At 44.1% G+C, this 23,209-nt stretch overlaps 1 protein-coding gene across 39 annotated transcripts in view; it reads right to left on the bottom strand.

Annotated features, from left to right (window-relative positions):
- PPIP5K2 (diphosphoinositol pentakisphosphate kinase 2) overlaps window positions 1-23,209 on the bottom strand; it is a 152,545-nt gene that overhangs the window by 4,276 nt on the left and 125,060 nt on the right. For 15 of the 39 annotated variants that reach the window (XM_053300886.1, XM_053300890.1, XM_053300892.1 and 12 more), the window contains 6 exons: window positions 22,862-22,981; window positions 22,001-22,063; window positions 20,199-20,258; window positions 17,621-17,749; window positions 6,678-6,821; window positions 5,644-5,772 (listed from right to left, as the gene is read on the bottom strand). In XM_053300886.1, the coding sequence (XP_053156861.1) occupies window positions 5,644-5,772; window positions 6,678-6,821; window positions 17,621-17,749; window positions 20,199-20,258; window positions 22,001-22,063; window positions 22,862-22,981 (645 nt within the window). The remainder of the gene's footprint in view (window positions 1-5,643; window positions 5,773-6,677; window positions 6,822-17,620; window positions 17,750-20,198; window positions 20,259-22,000; window positions 22,064-22,861; window positions 22,982-23,209) is intronic. The other 24 variants (XM_053300895.1, XM_053300899.1, XM_053300911.1 and 21 more) reach the window with 10 other exon arrangements.

Genomic DNA, 23,209 nt, shown 5'->3' with positions numbered 1-23,209 from the left:
TAAAAGACACTCTGCGTCATTGGAATTGGAACGCATCTCCCTTTGAACCTTCTCCGAGTCCCATCCTTGAGCAGAATTGTGCACACTTCTTGTTTTCTGCCGTAGCAAAAAGGTCCACTAGGAGTGGTCCACTTCCGAAATAGCTCACCTACCAGGTGTGGGTTTAGCTCCCACTCGTGTTGATACAGAATTCTGTTTTGCCTTAGCATCTTGTCCCTGCTTAACGCATCTGCCAAGACGTTGTCCCGGCCCTTTATATGGATGGCCTGAAGGTGGACCTTTCTGGCAATGCACCAATTCCACACTTGAAGGCTTAGGTGGCAAAGAGATATTGATACTGTACCACCCTGGTTGTTTACATAAGCCACTGCCATAGTGTTGTCCATTTGTAGAAGCAGTGTCTTGCCATGAATCACGCCTTGGAACTCCCACAATGCCTTGTACGCAGCTAGAAGCTCCAGGAAATTGATATGAAGGATGCGCTCGTGGCGACTCCAGCGTCCTAATCTCTGCTGTCCACCCAAGTGCGCGCCCCATCCCTGCTGAGAGGCATCCGTTATAAGTGTCATTGCAGGAGATGGGGTACGGAAGGGCACGCCTGCCAGCATGTTCCCTTCCCTTGTCCACCAAAGCAAAGATGCCAACACCCTCTCTGGGATCAGTAGCTGCATGCTTTGAGAGTCCGAATTTGGGCTGAACAGATGAAGAAACCACGTTTGTAGCTTCCGCATACGGAGTTTCGAATACAGGACTGTTGCTGTGCAAGAGGCCATCAAGCCCAGTAGCACCTGGATGACTCTGGCCTGTTGAAGGGGCTGCCCGTGAAACTGGTGGACCAGATCGCGGATGCGATTGAACCTTTCCTCGGGCAGGAATGCCCTCTGTACTGTCATATCCAACACTGCCCCGATGTACAGCAGGCACCTGGCCGGCATTAGGTGTGACTTTTTCTCGTTGATATGTATCCCCAACTGCTTCAGAAGAGACAACACTGTTGACACATGACGCAGAAGATCTTCCTTTGTCCTTGCTGTCAGAAGCCAGTCGTCTAAATAGGGAAAGATAGAAACACCTTTAACCCTTAAAAAGGCAATAACCACTGCCATACATTTAGTAAACACTTGCGGAACAGTCACTAACCCAAAGGGAAGCACATTGTATTCATAGACCTGAGACCCTAGTGTTAAACGCAGGAACTTCCTGTGATTCACCTGTATGCCAATATGGAAGTAGGCGTCCTTTAAATCCAACATTGCAATCCAACCCTCACCCTGAAGGATCGCTTGCAACGTAATCATATGGAACTTCCTAACATCCACATACTGGTTGAGATCTCTGAGGTCCATGATGGGGCGTATACCACCATCCTTTTTCGGAATTTGGAAATATCTAGAGTAGAAACCCCCGTGGCATTTTGACCACAGTACCGGCAATATCGCACCCTTCTCCAACAAGGAGTTTACCTCCTCTCTCAGAATCTCAGTTTCAGATGTAAACTTGATGCCCAATTACTCAGACAGGGAAAGGAACTCAATAGCATATCCAGTCTGGACGATGCGTAAAACCCAATGATCTGATGTTATATTGCGCCATGCAAAGGCATGACTTGCCAGATGGATGGTATTACTGGCTATGCTGTTATTAATGGCTATGTCCAAGGCGATGTTGGGCCTTGGTGCATGTAAGGCGATGTCGGACCTTTTTACGACCGTTGACCGAGTCAGTGATTCAGCTGGATTTTCCCCAGGGTCACTGCCAGGAGGTATGGACCCTAAGTTCCACTGAGCTCACAAATGTTGTTTATTTTGGGTGTTGGGTCTATTCTTATTCTGCTGATCAGACCTATTCTTGTTTGAATAGCCCTTCTTATTCCATCGATTCCATGACTTCCGGAAGTCTCTACGATCTCCTCGCTGGAAGTTCTGCTGCCGCTTGTAAGAAGGCTGATACCTGCTTGAAGTGTACTTCTGTGTCTGATTCATAAAGGTTCTAGCCATGTTTTTGGACTTTCTCCATTGCTCCATGGTCTCATCCGTTGTCTCAGCAAAGAGACCCTTGCCATCAAAGGGCCGTGATTCTATGCGATCCCGCATGTCCGGTTGCAGAGAAGTCGAACGGAGCCAAGCATGTCTTCTTAGCATGATGGCCGATGTTAGTGTTCTAGACTCAGACTCCACCAGGTGTTTTGCGTTGGCCAACTGCTAGCGTGTGGTAGTCGTGGTCTGGAGAAAGGTGCTCTCAAACTTCTGTCTGAATTCTGCCGGAGAAAGGCTGGTCCTCTCCTCATAAAGCTTTTCCCATAAACAATGGGTGTATTTGGCCAAGCAGGCCACGTAGTTAGTAATTTTGATTGAGAGGCAAGAAGTGGAGTACGTGCGCCTCCCCAAAACATCTAACTTCCGCCCCTCCTTGTCTGCCGGTGTAGTATGACGTCTTCCTGACTTAAGAGGTGGAAGCACAGTCTATGACTAAAGAATTAGGTGCAGGGTGTTTATGTAAATAAACATTGTCTGTCTCCTGAATTCGATACAGAGTCTCTAATTTCTTTGAAGTAGGTGTTGATGTCTGCAATATGTCCCAAGCCGACTGGGCTGCATTCTTAATGACCGGTAGCATGGGAAGATAAACCGGCTGTAGTCCCGGAGTCTTTTTCATAAAGTTATAGACTGGGTCATCCAGTTCTGTGGTTTTTGGGCGCAGCTCAAGGCCAAGAACTGCTGCCATTTCAGCCACCTGTTGGTGGCATGTCTTCAGCTGTTTGTTCGGAGAGACCGACAATGGAGGAGGAACCTCCGTCGGTAAGTCCAGTAAGGAAGGGTCTGGTAAGGAAGGTTCAGAGTCATCCCCAGCAGAATCTGATTCGTTGCTATCGCTCTCATCATCAGAGGAGTCTGGAGCAAGCGGGTAGTCCCTCGGAGGAGGAAGAACCACAGGGGTGCCTGACCCCCCTCGGTCGCAACTACTGGGTGATCTTGAACAGTAGTTTGTATAGCTGTTTGCAAAGCTGTCTGCACCGACACAGTTCTTTCTCTGTAAGGTAAAGCAGCCTGTACTGCTACGGTTCTAGCCAGTTGCGGCTGTGTCTGTGTCATGAGAAATGGAAACAGGCTCTCTGAATGGTGTGACTTGAGTGCCTGTATTAGTGAGATATTGCTTCCGCAGCTTCCATTGGTTAAACAAGGTCAGATCTTCTGGTGACAGTGAAAGAGTTGAGGCTCCCCAACCACCTTTAGGAAGCAAACCCCCGATATCTGGGGTTCTTGGGACATCAGGTAGGGCATCCTCCGTTGGTTCTTCATTTTCCACATCCAGGCCAGGGTGTAAGAACCCTTGAAACGTGGAGGTGGTTGGAGTTGTCTCCTCTGAGTGAAGAAGGGTCAGTAAGGCTCTTTCCTGTGTATTGACAGGACTGTCAGTCACCGACGCAGCAACCAACTCCATCTGGTGTTCGACCCCGAGGGGCTCGACTTCGACCACAAGGGGCATTTCCTCTTGTTCAAAAGCAGCTGCGGCATGGCCCCTAATAGGCCCTCTCGATATCGACGCTAACTCCCTCGATGTCGATGTATTGTCTAGCGCTGTGGCCCGAGTTGCTCTAGAAGTCGATGGTTGGGCAGATGACTGGCGACCAGAGTTGTGTTTCCTCGATGCCGAGCGCCTTTCTTGGGTGTGCACCTTCGACACCGAAGGAGTACGCGTCCCCCGTGTTGTGGATTGTGACAGCGAAAGCTGCGGTGTAGGGGCGGGTGAAAGCGAAACTGCCCGATGCCGTAAGCGAGTCTGCTGTAAGCCTGACGGCGACAGAGTGGCTTCCTTAGCCTTCAGATGGTGAGACTTTTTCTTTAGACGTTTGTCTGTCGATACCGAGGTTGACACTTGCCGTGAGCCATTATCATTTTTCAATGTCGAACGTGCCATTGACGTTGAGGGCTCACTCCCCTTCCCTGGGAGTTTAGACTGTGTAAGAGAGACAGCTCCCGGGACCCCAACTGAGCTTGTAGCCGCTGGGCATAGGGCTTCTTCCATCGGGGCAACTTTAAGATGCGCCAATCTATTTTTAAGGGTTTGTTTCGAAAACCCTGCACAGATCTCACAAGCAGTGGCCGTATGCCCTTCTCCCAGGCAGAGGAGACAGAAACTATGTCTGTCTGTAGATGGCAGTTTGCCCCGGAAGCCCTGGCACCGCTTAAAGGTGGTCTTTTCGCGAGTGCTGGCCTTGCCCGCTCCTCCCACAGAGGAGGCTATAGCTTTGGGTCGTTTGCTCATGGGGGGTGGAGGCTTGTCGTAGGTATAAGGGGAAAAGACGCTAAGGGAGCCGTCGTTCGTTTACCGGTCCATAGTCACAAGGGAGAGAGTCCGTCCGTCTTTTTATTTTCCTTTTTAAATTCTTTTAAGTTGTAAGGATATCCAAAGAAGTAACCAGTGCCGAATCCAAAGTTCAAAACCAAGAAATCCAATTAGTAAATGCTGAGGAGCGGTTAAGTTTCCGAAGTGTCTGATCGTAAGGGCGGTCAGAAAGGAACTGAAGACAGAGACGCCTAACTGTTGATATGAGGTACTGCACGCTCGTGCTGGGGCGGCTGAAGGCGTCGCAAGGAGCTAACGATGGCTACCCGAAGTTGGTCTGCGCAGGCGCAGGACCCATTTTTATGAGTGTCGTCAGAATCACTATCCAGATCTAAAAGTACTCAATGATGGCTGGATAATGCTCAATATTACATTCTTTCTCAACTTGAATAAAGTCAAAATTAATTGACTCTGTATTTTATTTATTTACATCTGTATCACCATCTCCTCAGGATACTTTATATTAAGCTTCATGAATCTTCCTTAGCATGAGGATACATCATTTCCATCACATATATAAGGACCACAAAGAAAAGGGAAGTCCAGTGAGCAAAGAGCCTGTATAGCAGGGGTGGGCAATCTTGGCCTCCAGCTGTTGTTGAATAACTCCTCCCATCTTCCCCAGCTACACAACAGCTGGAGGGCCAAGTTTGCCCACTCCTGCCCTATTTAATTAATTTATTTATATTTAACATATTCGTATACCACCCACTATCAAAGTCTCTAGGTGGTTTACAGCAACAAAACTAAGAAATTTTAACAATTAAAACATTAAAAAGCAAATTAAAATACCCATTAAAACTATCAAACAGCTAAAAAGCTTGCCTGAAGATATAGTGAGTGACAGACCACAGGATGCCCACTAGATTCCACCAGTGCAAATGCCAGGGAAACAGATGTGCTTTGCAAGCCATGAGTAAAAGGAGGCTACTTTGCAGCAGTTCTTTGAAGGTTGCTGTACAGCATGTGCATAGTAGAAGAGCTAATTGTAGTGTGCCAGTTTAATATTTGAGAATTCCAGAAGGGATTTCATGAAAGCCTGGCACTCAACAAATTTATGATTGATTACTTGGGACGTCTTTCAAACTCAAGAACTTGGGGAGGATTAAATACACATTTTCCTCATTTTATCCTAACAGCTCTGCAGCTATTGTAAGCTAGAAAAAGGTAATTTGCTGTAGTTGTGACTAGCACTGTCCATTTAATCAGGCATTTCTCTGAATTTAGTTTACTGGTTGACATGTTCCACAGCATTAGTAGGGTGTAAATGGATGTGCATGGATTTTTAAAACTTACCTGAAGGACATTTCTCCACACATCGCCGATCCAATGTTTCTTCGAAAGGTGTTGGCTGGATTTTAGCAGGGGTATATGTATTTAAGGAACCTTTTCTTGATGACATGACATCTAGAAGTGATGGAGTACCTAAGAGGATCAAAATGTGTGTTGCATTTTTAAAAAGTTATTTTGTCTTACTCTTTGCCAAATAACTGACTATTATCCATGAGGAAGTAAGAACAGGCCATATTGCTTTCTGGACACTGGTATGAAGCCGTGTAACTACCATATGTGAAAGTGACCATGAGTATGTTTTGCCCCAGTATTACTTTTTATCAATACATATTTTAAGGTTTTTGTCAATGTCATTTTAGAACATTTGTCATGTTTTGCTTCCAAGGAACCTATTTAGAAAAGGCTGACGGCTGTGTCACTAGGCTGAAGTTGGTAGGCATATATAGCAAATGTTAGCATGTATAATTTGTCATAGAAATGTTAAGAAATCTAGAAGGCACTATTCTAAATAAGACATCAGACTATCTGGCAACAGATGTCATAGTACTCAAAGTCCAATACACGCAAGGGAGCTGTATATAAAATAAGGCTTTCACATTTATTTTTCTTCTAACAGCTGCTCTTCCCCCTCCCCACAACTGCATTTGAAACTTTGAAACTGCATTTGTTTGTTTTTTTAAGCAGGTTGCAGCACAGACAGGGGACTGGTGGTGGCTTGCTCCACCTCTGCAAGCTAAATGAGGTCCCCACTGGGCATGCACTTCTCTGGATCACAGCCATATCTAGTTGTGGAAATGACTCTGGGTACTCTAAAGATATTCTACACAGCATACAAGACACACAAGGAGTTGTAATTATATTGTGGATCACAATCCAGATTAATATGTTAATCAATGATAAAATGAGGAAATACTTATTTAATTTTAGACTGTTTAGTAGTCCTATACCATAAAACATGAATCTTGGTTTTTTCAATGGGTTGCCTATGCCTGGCAGTGTTTTGCAGCTTGAAAAATAGAAAACATAAAGATAATTACGAAGAGAGCTTTCGGATAGTGGAAGACTCTCAGATGAAGCAGCAGCAATGGAGGCAAGAAATTCATCCACCTGCTTTAACGACAAGGAGTTATGGAGGGTTTCTAGAGGACAGATGGAAGGCACCATGGAATACAATTCAAAACCTGAAAAAGATAAAATACACCACAGATTTCCAGCAAAAAAGGAAGCAACTGAGCTACTATATTATCAAGGAAGTGAGAACAAAGGCCAGAATCCAAAGAGATCCATGTGCTCCATTTGTGCATGCAATCACTTCTGTGCAGTTGGCATTTTCTGATTTCTAATTTCTGTGCCTGACTGCAACTGTTTGGCATTGAAGGCACCTGCAAAGGATTAGTTTACTTTTTGGAGAGGGTTTTCAGAGGCAGGTATGATGTACATGGCTCTTAGGTAAGAGTCAGTCAAGAATCCCCACATGTAGCTCTTTGACTCCCATCAAAGTAAAATTTAAATACAACAACATGCAAACAGACCATAACCTTCAGATACTAAAGCAATATGGAGCTGGACTAAGTGCCATCGTTTACTGCGTACTAAGCTCGGGGTTCTACCTATACTGCATCTAATACAAAAGCATGCATGTTTTAAAAAGTTCAAGACAACAGTTCAATCACCATTTAAACTGGTAGTCCCACTGATCTACTGTACTCTCTTATATCAGGCCCTTTTGTTCAATTTACAAGCTTCAATACAAAGCTGACTTGGAAAAAGGTAATTTTATTACAGTGAACTTCTATTTTCTGAGACTTCTGGAGGACATTCTTCACCACTGGGATGATGTCTCTCCCTGGAGCAATAGGCAGGGTCCCCACAGGAAACATCTCTGGGAGAGGGGCCACCCTGCCCTCCCAGACTGGACTGGAAGAGCAGAAGCAAACTCTCAACTCCCCAACTGTCACTGAACAACAACTGATAATAAACAATTGAACAGCATAGATATTCAGCAGGCAAGGGATGGGAAGGGAAGGAAAAGGGAACACAAAAAAGAGGAAAATCTCCAGGAAGCCCTGTCTACCACCTCCATATGTGGTAGCCTTGACTAACACCTCTACCCTTCCAGGACAAGTCCAGCTTGGTAACTGCCAAGTGTAGGCTGAATGCCCTCTGGGAGCCTTAGAGAACAGGAATTCATAGTAAGAAATTACCTTTTCTCCTTAGGCTCCCAGAAGGCATTCTTCACCATCAGGATGTATAGGAGCAGTGCCAACCTAGGGAGGGACGGGGTAAGAGCAATTCCACAGACAACACCCTCTGCAAAACTAGCCTCATCCACAGAAGAAAAGGCATCAGCCCTATATAATGCTTAGAAGATGAATGAACAGAAGCCCAAGTGGCCACCCTACAAGTATCTGCCAACAGGAATTACCTTTAGAGACTGCTGAAGCTGCTGCGCCCCTCAGCGAATGAACCATGATGCCCTTTGGAAGCACCTTACTCAGACTCCTTTGAGCCAAAACAAAACACCCCCAAAGTCACTGTTGCCAGACAGCTTGATTCTGGGGTCACCCAGAGAGCACCCCTCTATCTATATTACTTTGAATGGCTTCATAGCCTGAGACTACAGGATTGTAGCTGGTGAGCAGACCTCAGTTCAAAAGAAGAATCAATCAGGGAAGAAATCCTGCCTCTCACAAGAGATAACAGTGGAACAGGCACACAGATAAGCAGCACATTTCCTAACCCAGTTGAAATTAACAATTTAGCTGTCAAGGACTCAGAGAAATGAGCGCATTGAAACTGGAGCTGTATAATCTTGTATACCTATGGGGCATCCTGTTTTGAGACAGTCAGTCCAGCAGCTCTATTCAACAGGAACACAGTTCCATAACTTCATCATTGCCTTTTGTTGAGCAAGACCCACTCAAGATTATTCAGTCCAGCTAGCAATGGGCAGCTTTGTCTTGCAAGACTCTCCTTGACCTATAGGGAAGGAGAAGCCCCCTTGATTTACTCAATTCACATCTCAGGGCATGATTTCGAGTATATCTGCCCTATGCAAGCCCCATGGCCTCAGAGTCCTGAAGCCTGAGTTCTGACCCTAGCATCTTGGAATCTGTTTGGATCACAATCCTGCGGACTCTCAAGTGAGTCGTAGCCTTTGCTCCTCTCCCTTCTTTCCCGCCTTTCTGCCTGCTCCTCATGAGAAAAGTCCAGCCAACTTGCAACGAACACACCAACAAACCAGGGAAGGATAGGTAAACCAACCTTTTGCCCTTCTAAGCCTCTTCGATGCCTCTTTTTCTCTCCCTGCTTTCACACACTTTCCATGACAAGCCTTAAGCCTCTAGTCAAGCTGACTGAGCTCTAATTAGACCTTTAAGCTAAATTATCGCTAGCCATATTCTTGCTTAGAATATTAGCTAAGATTTATTGCCTTGCCTAACTGAGGATTTGTATTCTGTACCCCATATACTCTTAAATCATCGAACTTTATTTCCGCCTCCTCGTCTTTTCCAAGATACCAAACTTGCACAAATTTGATACTGAAGCCAAGCTGCTCCCCAAGCCAAGCAAATTTTCCCCACTTTAAGCCAAAAGCATAGTTGAGGTGTCTAGCCAGCATCTCGGGAAAGTTCTGGTAAGACCACCTGGAACTGGTGGAGGGGAACACATTCTTCCCCAGAGAGTTATCCTGAAAAGAAACAAATAGAGCCTCCCAATTTCCTCAGGGACCCGTTTGGTTCATGTAAAACTGAAGAGCCCATCGCACATCCAGGGAATGTCATTAACGTTCATGTGGATGTACAGTGTTAGGACAGAAGGTGGTAAAAAATAATTCTTGTGACCTGTGAAACAAGAAATGCATGAACGAGAGATGTGGACATAGGATCACCTTTTTCCTATGAAAAGTACATAACTCTGGGTCCAATGAAAGTGTTCTCAGTTCCCAAACCCTCCTTGTGGATGTGATAGCCACTAGGAATAGGGTTTATAGTGTCAGAATATACAGATCCCATTTGATCATAACCATCAATCATGCCAAGACCATGAAAGTCATTCGTACCTGTTCCTTGACTTGATGCCAGTAGCAGGTGGTGATGGTGGTGCTGGGGAGGTGATGAGAGGTACCTTTAAAATTAAATTACAAAGTGCTTACCAGCAGTAAAACCAGCGCCTGCAAGCTGCTGCGAGCAGTGGTGCTCTGTCCAGCATCCCATGTAGCAGCGCCATGACTCTGGCAATGACCTGTCTTCTGCACATGTGCAGAAGTCATTTGTGTGGTCAGCAACACCATGCTGACCACACAAATGGCCTCTGTGCTTGCTCAGAGAACAGGTCAGTGCCAGAGCCACCAAATGGAATGCTGAGCAGAGTGTCGCTGCTGCGTCAGCTTGCAGGTGCCGGCAGTACCGCTGGTAAGCCCTTTAATTTAATTTTAAAGGTACCTCTTACCACCATCGCCCCCCAGCATCGCCGTCATGGGCTGCCACTATTTGATACACACTCTGAATTATTTTAGTCTGATGCTACTTGATGAGACAAACCCAAGTGTCTATGGTCTCTCTCAGATGATCCAGGACCTGGGCTGGATACAGAGAGCTCTTTTTCCAGCTTATCATGAAGCCATGGATCTGCAGGAAATGAATCATGGCCTCTTTGTCCTTTGTACCTTTTCCTTGGGCAGAGAGATGAACAAGAAGTCTAGATATCAAAAGATAGAGACTCATGTGGTTCTGAGGTGCACCATCAAGGCTATTACGACCCTGGTGAATATTTGTGGCACTGAGGTCAGGCCAAAGGGCGGGGGGAGACCTCTAATGGAAGTATCTGTGACTATAACAGAAGTGACGGGAGTTCTGGTGTTTTTCTCTGATGGGAATAGGAAGCCTTTGTCAAATCAATCAATGCTAGGAAGTCCTGTTGGCACAAATACTCCAATATGGACCTCAGAGTCTCCATCCAGAAGTGTTTCCTCTTCAATCTCTACTGCGATTGGGTACTGAATAGACCCCTGAGAGACATATTGCTTGGGGACTGGTTTTATAGCTTGAATGTTCAGGAAGGATTGGTGTTTGCCTGGGTCCTGCGCCTCTTGAGATGGAACACATTTTTGGCTGGGTCTATGAGTGGACATTCTCTGTGAGTAGAAAATAGGTCACTTTAGAAAAAATGAAGTTAGTCATGGAAGTCCTAAAGGCATCACTGCAGCCTCTCTAAAACCTCTGGAGAGGTGCTTCCACCCTCTTATTGCAGGGATTCTTAGGGCCCACCTCCCTGTGAGTAGGTATCAAGGCTGAAGATAAGGCTGCTATTGCTGGATCCATGGATAGGACTTTCAAAAAGTTCCATGACACAATTGGAACTTACAAAGATTATTAGATAACTTGTGAAGAGATCTTGTCTCAGCTGGAGTGGCCTAATTGGCCTTTAGTACCCTATCAAAGAAGTCTGGAAAATGAACCGTAAGAGTGGTGCAGGTCCCTTGTGGAAAAAACAGACTTTTCTCCTGGAGGGGTGAGGGATAGTCTGATCCAAAGTGGCTGGCGCTTCTTCCAAGACCTGCAAGGTGTGATGTGCCTTAGCCAAAACGGTAGGAAACAGTTCCACCAGAAATAAAAACAGGTTGCACACCTGTAACTATCCATCCGGTAGAGATCCATAAGAATGGAGTAATGCACCTGCACAGGACCCTCGGAGTAGAATGCCGCAGCTCGTTGAGGCAACCGAGCCCACCCACATGCCTTCAGCATGCTATTTAAGGACGGGCCGGGAGCCTGTTCTTCAGTTCTTAGATGACCACCGTGGAGGACGATAATCCGGAATCAGGTGAGTTTATCATCGAAAGAGAATAACTTGCACACTCAGAATGCACATAGCGTAGCACTACTGCAGAGGGGTGGTCCGGGAGGGTCTTATGGATATTGATGGATCTCTACCAGATCAATAGTTACAGATGAGCAACCCGTTTATCTGGATCAAGATCCGTCGAGATCCATAAGAATGAGTGTTTAGCTAGCTCCCAAAGTAGGAGGGTGCAGTAGTAGCAACTGTAACACCCACTTTAAAACACTGCTCCCGAAGCTAACCTCAGCAGCAGAGTGCACATCTATGGTATAATGCTTGATGAAAGGTAACTCAGTGGACCAAGTTGCTGCTTTACAGATGTTTGTAAAGGTTACCCCAATCAGGTGTGCAGCTGAAGAAGCATAGGCACAGGTAGAGTGGGCCTTGATTGTTTCAGGTGGTTGTACATTCTGTGTCTTGTATGCTAGCAGGATGAGCTCCATTAGCCACCTGGACATTCTTTGTCCAGAAAATGCAAGAGCCTCTCACAGGACACTTGAATACGACAGACACTTTGTGTATCTGAAGTCTTGGTGTGATCCAGGTAACATAAGAGAGTCTTCCATACACCCAAAGAGTGCATTGCATGTTCTAAGGGGGTAGATGAGTTCTTGAAGAACACAGGGAGAACAATGTCCTGGTTGAGGTGGAAGTCAGACACCACCTTGGGTAGAAAGATCGCGTCCATACACATTAGCAGTTTATCCAGATGAATTCTGGTGTATGGCAAATCTATCTGCAAAGCTATCAATTCACTTACATGTTAGTTATGGCCAGTAAGAAGAAAGTTTTCAAAGTTACTAGCTTGATGGAGGCAGAACCCATAGGTTCAAATAGATCCCCTGTCAAAGCTGAAAGGACCAAAAATATGCTCCATGGTTTGACAGGTGTGCTAATGGGTGGATACAAATTCACAAGGCCTTTCAGGAAAGCCTTACTCTCTGGGTGTGAAAAGAGAGTCTTCCCATCACCGCCTGGATATTTTGAGGAGAGTGCTGTTAGATGTACCTTTAAAGATACATTAGCCAACCCATGTGATTTTAGCAGAGGAGCACATCCTTAATTGTGGTTCGTGTAGGTTGAAAACTATGCGCCCGTGCATAAGCTTTGAAATGAAGCCATTTACTAAGCCAATTTCTTCTGGTGGAAGACTTCCTTTGGTTAAGGAGGATTTTACTTAAGAACTGATCCGCCATGCTGTTAGAGGCGGACTGTGAGAATGTCTGGATGCAGTATGCTGCCGTTGTCTAGTGTTAGGAGATCTGTTTATTGTGGCAATCTTTGGTACTGGCTTCCTGACAGTTTGAATACCTGTGGAAACCATGGCTGTCTTGGCCACCATGGAGTGACTAGGATACCCAATGTTGGGGCAGTCAAAAGGCGGGCAACCACTCAGCTGATCAGTGGTCACGGCAGAAACATATGGGGACTCTTGCTGCCAATCCAGTTAAAAGGCATCCCCCAGTGATTGTGGGTTGTGCCTTGCCGTGGAGCAGAAATAAAAGCATGTCGTGTTCTCTGAGGTGGGAAAGAGATCCACAGTCAGCCGTATCCAACTCTTGAAGAGAGGTGCAATGTATTCTGTCTTGATTTCCCATTAATGATGTTGCTGTTGTGGGAAAACTTAAGCCGTCCACCAGGATGTTGTCCAGACCCTTTATGTGGATGGCCATCGGGTAAACTTGATGCCGGATGCACCAATGCCATAATTGTAGGCTGAGTGCACAAAGATTTTGGGACACTGTCCTCCTGTGAAGGTTGATGTAGGCCAGTGAAGTGGTATTGTCTAACTGCACTTGTACTACCTTCCCCTGTAGAAGTGGTAGGAAGGCTTTCATTGCTTTGAAGACAGCCAGATGTTCCAGGAAACTGATATGTAATTGTGTTTGTTGAAGGCTCCACTTGCCCTGAATCTGATGTGCTCTGCAGTTGGCCCCCCAGCCTAGCAGAGAGGTGTTTGTTGTTAGTCAGATAGAAAGAGTCATCATTTGAAAAGGAACCCCTTCCAGCAGATTTCTGCCCATTGACCACCAGGTAAGTGAGTGAAGAATTAGATCTGGGATCACTAGATGTAGGTCTTGACAATCCACAGTTGGGTGGAAGACTGACAGGAACTGAAGTTGCAACTTGCACATCTTTAACCAGGCATATTGCACCACTGTTGCAGTCCTGAAGGGTAAGACTGTGATTTGCCACACTCAGATATTTTCTGTGTCGTGCCTTGATGCCAATGTGGAAACACACATGTTTGAGATCCAGCATCACAAGCCAGTTCTCTTGGTACAGAAGAGGTAGGATCTCTTGTAACGTTATCATGCAGAATTCTCACACATGGACAAATTTGTTCAGGTGGTGTAGATCCATGATAGGTCGTATACTGCTATCCCTCTTTGGGATCAAGAAGTAACAGGAGTAAAATCCCTCTTGTCTGTGCACCCACTGCACTGGGGTAATGGCCCCTTTAGCTAAGAGCTCCTTCACTTTCTCCAATAATGCTTGTGAGGGTTCAGTGATCCTCATTTCTGTAAATCTCTGGATTGTTCTGAACTCTATGGTGTAGCCTGAGAATATGATCTTCATTACCCAGCAGTCTGATGTTATGCGGTGCCATGTGGGGGCATGGCATGCCAGCCTGGTGGTGGATGCTGGCAGGAGGGTAGAGTTCGCTAGACTGGCGCTGTCCCTTATTTCCCAAGATGTAGTGGCCCCTGGTAGTGGGAAAAGGGAGGAGTGTAGTGGCGACAGTGGGTAAACCTGAGCCTCAAAGATGTCTCTGAGGCTAAGTCTGCTTTGTACACTGGGGTTGATTTGACTTCCCCTTGCTGTGAAATGGACACTCGTGATAAGGTTGGTACTGCTTTCTAAAGTAATGGCACTCCTGATATTTAAATATGGATCTCTGCTTTGAATAAGGACGGTATTTGTAGCCATAGGAGGAGGCAGATGTTGACATGGTGAAAGTTTTGGCGGTGAATTTAATTTTTTCCCCATTTTCTCCATGGTGGAGTCAGTGTCCTCACTGTAGAGGCCCTCACCATTGAAAGGTAAGCCCTCAATTCTTTCTTTCATATTGCCCTGCAGGTTGGTGGAGTGAGGCCATGCATGCCTCCACAAAAAGATTGCAGCCGCTAAAGAGTGAGATTCATACTTGTCCAGGTGTTTGGCAGTGCTTAATTGCTGGTGGGTAAGTGCCGCCGATTTATCCAATGCTTTTTGGAATTGCTTTTTAAATAAGCAATTCTTCCCATAAGCCATGGGTGTATTTTGCTGTGCATGCTGAATGATTCGCAATCTTAACAGATAGGCAGGAGATGGAATAAATTTTTCTTCCCAAAAGGTCCACCCCCCACCCCCGTCCCTTTGTCTGCAGGCGTAGTATGTCTGTGACCAGACTTAGAAGATGATGAAGTAGCGCAGTCAATGACTAGGGAATTAGGCCCGGAATGCTTTAGAAGATATTCATGGTCGTTCTCCTGTACCCGATAAAAACTCTCCAGCCACTTAGACATGGGGGTGGAAGTGTGTATTACTTCTTATGAACACTGTGCAGCTTGTGAAATGATTGGGGAACAGGCAGAGCCACTGGCTGAGTTGATTCAGACCTAGTCATAGAATTATAGATGGGGTCATCAATAGTGGCTAGTTCAGATTTTAGATCAAGACCTAGCACTCTGGCCATTCCCTAACATGACGGTGAAACACTCATTTCCTCATTAGGGGAGACCTGAGTGGTTGGAGCCATGTCAACTGGAGGATCAACTCTGTTGTCTGGATCATCTGGATCGGACTCGAAGTCAGAAGAGCCATGGTGATCAGAAAGTGAATGGGACGGAGAAGGTGGTACACATGTTTGTGTTTCAAAAGTAGTTGTTTTTGTAGAGTGGGAATACTCAGTGTTTGTGTCCCAACTTCCAGGCTTTCGTAAACAGTCTGTGTAGCCATATCTTTTAAAACTTTGACGGGGGGCCAGGAAGCCGTTTGTGTAGCCACCAAGCCAGTCTTAATTGTAGGTTGTGATGGCATGGTTAAAATAGCACCTGCAGCCAGGGTGTATACAGTATGAATTGGAGCTGTCATTGTAGTTAGTGACAGATATGGTTGAGTTTGTGAAGACTTCCAGCATTGATCCTCTCGAAAGTCGTAGGGGAAACTGGGAGACCTAGTCCCCATAGGTGCCGATGCCAGTGTCGTCCCCACAGCCGATGAATGTGCAAAGCCACACATATGCCACAGCAAGGGGTCTGCCAAATGGGCAGCAGTCAGTGTACCTGGTGCTCTGTGGATCGTGTTGCTACTGATTCCCCAGGAGTTCCTGCTTACGAAGATTGGTGGGGGGACCTTTGAATGTTTTTGCCAAGGGAGTGCTGGAGCTAGAATCGAGAATTGAAAGCAGGGTGTGGGCAGTGGTAGAATCTAATACTGCGTCCCTGTCCTCCTCGTCGACATCAATAGTCAGTATCTTGGCTTGACATCAAGAAGTCACCAACCTCAATGCCGACAGCACTGGTGTGTTTAAAGCTGAAAATTGAACTTACGCTTTTGGAGTCGTAAGAACCTGGGTTGATATTTAAGGTGTCTCTTGATGTCTCAATCTGCAGGTGTCGACGGAGATGAAGAGTTTATCAGAGTAGGAGCTGGAGACAGAGAGCAGGCTCTTGATGTTGAGACTCTTGGCATCGATGCGCAGTCAACGTTGAGGACTCTCAATGTTTCTGACGTTGGTTGATCCTTTTCCTTCAAAGTCGAAGTTCTCTATGTCAAACAATGTTTGTCGACCCCGACATCAGAGGTTGAGGATTTTGAGGGCAGGGTCTGTAGACCTGAAGGAGATGGTGTTCTTTCCTTTGTTAAATCCACTGTTTTTGATTTCTTCAGTCTTGGGGAAGAGGACGAGTCCTCCAACCCAAATGTTTTCATTTTGACTTCCAACGTTCCAGTGTCGAAGAGGGAGAGGACTTCGAAAAGAACTTTGGAATTCGAAATGATGCCAACATTGAGCTCAATTTTGATGGCTGTGGTTTTATAGAAGGGTGCTTAAATGCTGACAGCAAAGTTTTCGAAGTCAATGATGAGGTTGTAGGGCGGGGTTCTCCTAATGTTTAAGGGCTTAGCACCACATCATAAATGGCGGCGTGAAGCCACAAGGCCCGATTTTTTCTCATCTGCTTTGAGAAAGATAGGCTTATCTTGCACGAAGAGACATTGTGCTCTTCTCCCAGGCAGATTAAGCACATATCCATATCTTTTGAGGGAAGCTTGGCATTACAGCCTGTGAACCTCTTGAAGCTCCATTTCTCCTCAGCCATTTCAAGGATATTCCAACTTGTAGTCAAAGTCCATTCCAACCGACGGGGAGTGACAGCCCAAGGACTGAACGCAACAGCAGTTGGGAAAGAATTGAAGAACAGGCAGAAGGCCCACCTTTAAACAGCACGTTGAGGATGTGTGAGCAGTGCTCGGTTGCCTTGACAAGCTGCAGCATTCTACCACGAGGGTCCTGCAGAGGCACATTAACCCATTCTCACGGATCTTGATCCAGATCCAGTCCTATATAGAATTGGAAATTTCCATTTTTTCTTCAGATAACTTTTCCTCCTTGTCATCTAAGGGGATGGATAATGTCTGATCTAGCCAGAGAGTTAGAATGTGGAACTGCCTGTGGCCTTGCCTTTAACAAGGAAACAGGATTGGGCCTGAGGAGATATTGTGTGATTTGTTTCCCTCTCCCCACTCCCACCCCTGGCCCTTACCCAGCACCTCCTCTACCTCTAGGATGCAGACTCCGTTTCATCCTTGTCTTCTGACTCACCTTCAAACTAATTTTCCCCAAAGGGTAAGGCGTGTGAAGAGGAATGAAAGGTTGAGGAGATGGAGTCTGCTGGGCCTATTCCTCTTATGTTAGTGTTTATTCTTGTCTTTGGAAACATGGTTATGCTTCCTTTCACAGTTCCTGCGCTTTATGCGAGAAGAACATGAATGGAAGCAATCACAGGGTTGCTTGCCCACTATAGGAATAACCCCTTTAATCTCACTGGCAATCAGGCCCTCCCCCCATTGGGCAAACTGGAGGCAGGAATCAGCCTCATTTAGATCTGGTAGGGGCATGGCGGGGAACTGCAGAGTCAGCACTACTCACCCCCTCCATTGTAGAAGTGTTGCCAGGATTTGGCACCAAGAAGCCGCCTTGTGAGATCTAGGAATCCATCCCTTCCCCCAAGCTGTTGCCGTCCTCCTCCATCGTCTAGTTTGTAGCCCTCCACCTGCTCTGTAATAAGGGGAGGTGGTCATGGGTAAGTTATCAACCGCAGCGCCTGTTGGCGCAAAGAAGGAAAAGGCAGGGGAGCAGAGGGCTGGCCAAGCACTCTCTGCCAAAAGACATGGCAGCCCTCCTTGCAAACCAAGTTGCTTGCCACTGTTCCAGGCCCTGCCTCCGCAGTGTGGGAAAGACTGCATCACTGGGGCCCTTCACTAGTGCTGACAGCCAAGCACATTGTTGGTACTGCTGTTGGGAAGGTGCTGGCCACAGAGGTGCCACAAAACAAGATCCTGTGCCACCAATGAGAAGCTTACCTCTCTCTTACCTGTGTCGGGCTGGGAAAGGGGAGGAAGTGAAGTCCCCCCAAAATTTTTCCAACAGAGCTTTAGGAGCTCCGAGAGAAGCCTGCTGACCTGATCACTAGGAAGGGCCAGTCTGGGAGGGAGGGGCAGAACCTCCCCCTGAAGAAGCTTCCTGTGGAATCCCTGCCTAGGGCTCAGGGGGAAGTGCCATCTTGATTGTGAAAAATTGCCTCCAGGAGCCTCAAGATAATTATTTAAGTTAAATGTTCCTTATTTTCCAAGGCTATTACCAAAGCTGGCTCTTAAAACTGAAATGAAAGCATTTTTCCCGAGAAGAAAGCAAGAACAACCCCCATCACACATCTTTACAATGCAGGCATATAACCAGTCTCCTTTATATTTTTTACATGTAACTACATTACTTTGTTTACTTTGAAAACAGTTCAAATAAATATGAAATCCAGAATTAGGCCATGTAAGTACAGACATAATGGCTGACATCCAGACAAACACTTTACTAGTGCAAACTAGTTCCACTAAGTCAGGAATTTATGTTCCAGACAAGTGTTGCACTGGTGCAACTGGGTGCACTTGTTCAACCTGTGCCCTGTCTTCTGCTGTGAAATCTCTTCCTCAAAGACTACAAAGCAGCTTTGAGCATTTGCTTAGGTGATGCCACCTTTTTGCATAAGTGCACCTTTGTTCATCGCACTAGTGCAAGATTAGTCTGGATGTCAGCCACTGATTTTTCACTACCAATCATGCATGCTTGCATTACCAATGACAGCAAAGCACATATTATACTTATTTAAGCTTAATAGCTCTCTGCAGAAACTGTGTCCACATACAGCTTTAGTGGCTGACATCCAGACTAATGAAGCATACATGCAGTGTTCCAGATGAAAGCTCAGGTGGCTGAGGGGGTGGGGGAGATTTTTGCCAATCTCTCCTTCCCTCTGAAGCTTTCTGTTGCACCTGAAAATATTCCAAGGCCTGCACAACCCTCAGGGACATATTTCCGGGTGGCACAGAGATCTTCAGATGGAAGGGGAGTTTGGTGAACACCCCTCTTCCCCCCATATGACTGCCTGTGCTGCTTTAGCCTGAAATGCACACACATTTCCTTAGTCTGTGTGTCAGCCAATATTATAATAAAAACTATTATTTTATTTAGATCGCTAAATTTCTTCCAAGACCAAGATTTTGTTTCGATGGAAGGATGGTTAATGAAGAATTATTCACATTTTCAGTTCAAGGTAAATTTCAAAATCCAATATAAAGTGAACTCGCAAAACATATGCTCAAGAATTTAAAATCTCTATTCTCTGGTATCTAATTTTCTCATTTTAAACATATATTGAAAGAATCCTAAAAAAATTCATATGCAAAATAAACTCTTCCAAAGAACATATTTTGAACCTTTATAAAGTACAACAGGTAAGCTTCTGTCTGTGATTAAAATTAACTGGATTTAATACATGTTAACAAATCTTCTAAAAGTACAGCACTACACATGCAGGCAAGCGCAAACCCTTTCTTTGCATTACAATAAATTCCACAAGCACTGCAGCTTTCCCTGACTGGGGGAAAAATCTACAATATGTCTGAGTGAATATCTATATAATTCGAAGAAGAAATTTAGTGAGGAAATGGCAAGCTATTTTATTCTTTTAAAGTGCTCATCTATTTTAAATGCTTAGACTTTAATACCTCAGGAAAAGTGCCCTATAACAAACCTTCAAAGAGTTGTAGCGAATAGGCTAACATTATAATTAATATTTGTGATTCTAACTCTGCCTGGCTAGGCAACAAAAATCAAATAGTCACTTATGCACACACCCACCTTTTAACAGCTTCATTATTGGGCTATGACGTATTAGAACAATGATACAAGGCAACTTTTGCTATAAGGCTATTCCACTGGAAAATGAAAACAAACCATAAAACCTATTCATTTATTTGAAAGATATAATTCTTTCAGAAGAAGTCACCTACATATTGGATAGTGTTCCTTCGAATGTTCGATCTATTGTGAACCAACTGCAAGTCTATCAAAAAACTGGAGTTTCCTTCAAAATGCAAGACAATGAAAGGGTTAGCGCAGCAACTTAGAAAGCCACCCTGCAGTCTTACATTTGAAAGCTATAAAGACATACCACTGGAGCCTAGAAATTCCTCAGAGGAAACCGACCAGCACCTAAAGAGGTCTGGATGTTCTGCATAGAGGCCCAGAAAATAAGGTAAAGCACTGTCAGAAGATACTTGTTTCAGCATGTTCCTTGAACTCAAGATGAAGGCAAAGGGAAGACTGAAATGGGTTAGAGGTTTCATCATTATCTCAAAGCTATGGAAGTCAAAGAAAAGGGAACATCCCCAACACAAAGCTGAAGAAAAGACAATACACCACCAGTCTGTTTTCAGAGTAGTGAGAGTCAACCTCAAGTATCTCGGGGTATGTTAGGCTTCAAAGTAATACATATAGCATGCATTAAATTGTGAACTATGTGAGGCAACAGATTTAGTGGATTGGAGCAATCTGTATTAACAAAGTTATGATTAAGAAATACGAAGCATATGAAATTTAGATCAAATGTGATCAGTTAGCTCTTGAAGCTATAAAAGGAATTTTCCTAATTATGTAATCACTTAATTTTTAGCTCTCAAACCACAACTTTCATTTGTTTTGCATGACTGAGTTTCTCAGTCTTTTAATAACTTAATTTTAGTAAATGTCCACATCTCTCATTTCCAAGGCCACTACTGTTATCCTTTTAACCTTGTAACTATAAATTACTGTAGTGTATTTATAAAGTTTATTGAAGGCTGAAGAAAACCTGTAGCTTTATTATGATCCGCTTTCTATGCCGCAGAAATATTGGAGGGCATAAATGTTGACCTGAAGTTTCAGTAAACTACAAGATTATTTTACCACTAAAGTATATTAATGAATGATATTAGATAATTTTGAATAAGAAATTGGGCATGAGATTATTGGTTCACTTATGCTGAAGAAGCAGTCAACTAAGTTTCTGTGATGAAAGGACTATTTCAGTGAAAAAGCTTGTACATAATGTTTAATACAAAAGGATGGGAAAGATACTGACAAATGTCTAATTTCAGCATTAAAAAAGGGAAAGTTTGTGTTCATCCATGGATGTCAAGAGGAAGATACAGTCAAGGACATCTTATTAAATAAAGAACTTAAGGGCTTAGGTTAAAGAAGCGGCTATTTAAATAAGGTTCAGCAGTCTACTTTGTATCTGATAAAAACCTAAGCAGGTTTTCAGTTAACTTTTATTTTAAGTAAAGAAAGATGGTAGCCAACTATAGCAGTCATTTATAATGAAATCTTGAATTCACAGAGGATAGGTTTATCAACAGGAACCTTCATGTTCAGATGCAGTATACCTGAGTCCCAGATGGTAGAGACAAAACGGGAGAGGCCATAACTTTCATTCCATACTTGTGAATGTCTCAGGGCTATATGATGGCTTCTGTAGGAAACAAAATGCTGGAGTAAAGGGACTTTTGGTCTGCTTTACTTAGCAAGGTATTTCTTATTTTGTGTTCCAAAGGTCCAGGAAAGATAAACCAGGAAGGCAAAGAATATTAAGTTGTGGAGGAAGAACTAGGATCCACTGAAGATCAGAAAGATTTTTTAAACACCAGATATAGTTTATTCTTTGAGTCATTAGGAAGAACGTGTATGATTAGTCATGGAATTCATTTAATTTTTTAAAAAAACATCCCAAAGATTGTGATGAACAAATTTTAAAAATTAGATTAATAAATTAAAAGGGGAAAGGGATTTAAACTATAAATATAGCTAATAACCTCACATCTGTCCATGCGATTGGCTGGAATTAGGAAGGATGATGGTTGACAATACTATACACCTCATGTTTTGGAAGGATGAAGGAAGGGAATATTATTATTTTTAAATAAAAGCAAAACATACCATTGGTTGGGTGTCGAGCAAATGAGATAGAAAACCTTTTAACAGCAGAACCACGTGTGGTGTCTGAGAAAGAGAAAAACAGGTACCTGAAATTCAAAACAGCTACCAAAAGAGGAACATTTCAAGAAAGGAGAGAAGAGGGGGGAAATGGAGAGGAGATTAGAATTAAGTGACATGCAGAAGGGATTGGAAAAGTGCATAGGCTAAACAGGTTTGAAAGTAGATAAACTTGTTTGTTGATACTAAAGGTAAAGTGTGCCATAAGCACATGTAAGCTTGTAATTGTGGTATACTGTTATATACAGAATTTAATACTATGTAAGTGATATTGGAAGAAAAGTGTTTTGTTTTTTAACCCTCAAGAGTATTAACAATCACACTATATTCATATTGCTTCACAACAGTGGACATCTGATGCAGATGTCTGCTCTACTCATTATCTGAAGCCAACAACCTAACACTTGTACATTCACAATAATAATAATAATTATTATAATAAAAAATCTACCTCTCTTTAATACATAAACAAATATAAATGTATCTCAAAAAATAGCCCAATAGCCAAATAGTATTTCCATTCAGTTTCAGGAAATAGTTACCAAATTACAGAGGTTCAAACTATCAGATGTATCTTTTCTAAGATATTAGAATTTAGTGTAGGCTGAACTTCTTAAACCTTGTAAGGGAGGAATAAAAATGTCTGTGACATTAAATTCAAAGGAAATTGAGATAGAAAAGTGGGCACAAAAAATAGTGAAGAGTATTCTAGATTTCAGTCAACAGATCTAGACCCTTTCTTTTGAGATTTAATGTGCATATGAGTAGGTGTATGTAAGTGCATGTGCGAACATGTGCACATACCATCTATGCAGCCAGAAGTAGTCAGCTTTTTACGATGTGTACGAGCATAATCCTGTAGGTTAGGTGCACTTGAAGAAGCCCCGAGCACAGTGGTGCTAAACAGGCCCGCATAGTGATAACCTGATGGGAGTTAGAGCAAATACATACAACAACCAGGTGTTCTTCCATTCACATTGGGGATGCATGCAGCATGCAAGCATATTACTCTTACCACACAAAAGGCAGCCTTTAGAAGTGCCTTGGACAGGTTCACAATATGCTTGTAATGTCACTGTGCCATTTGCAGAATGCAATTACCACACTATATGTTGCTTCTAGATATCACAATTCCCTTTGCTAATTATATTT

The sequence above is a fragment of the Hemicordylus capensis genome, chromosome 2 (genome assembly GCF_027244095.1).
Source record: "Hemicordylus capensis ecotype Gifberg chromosome 2, rHemCap1.1.pri, whole genome shotgun sequence".
Taxonomy (NCBI): Eukaryota; Metazoa; Chordata; class Lepidosauria; order Squamata; family Cordylidae; genus Hemicordylus; species Hemicordylus capensis.
Note: the sequence above shows the minus strand (reverse complement) of the source record. Positions and strands in the feature narration are given on the sequence as shown.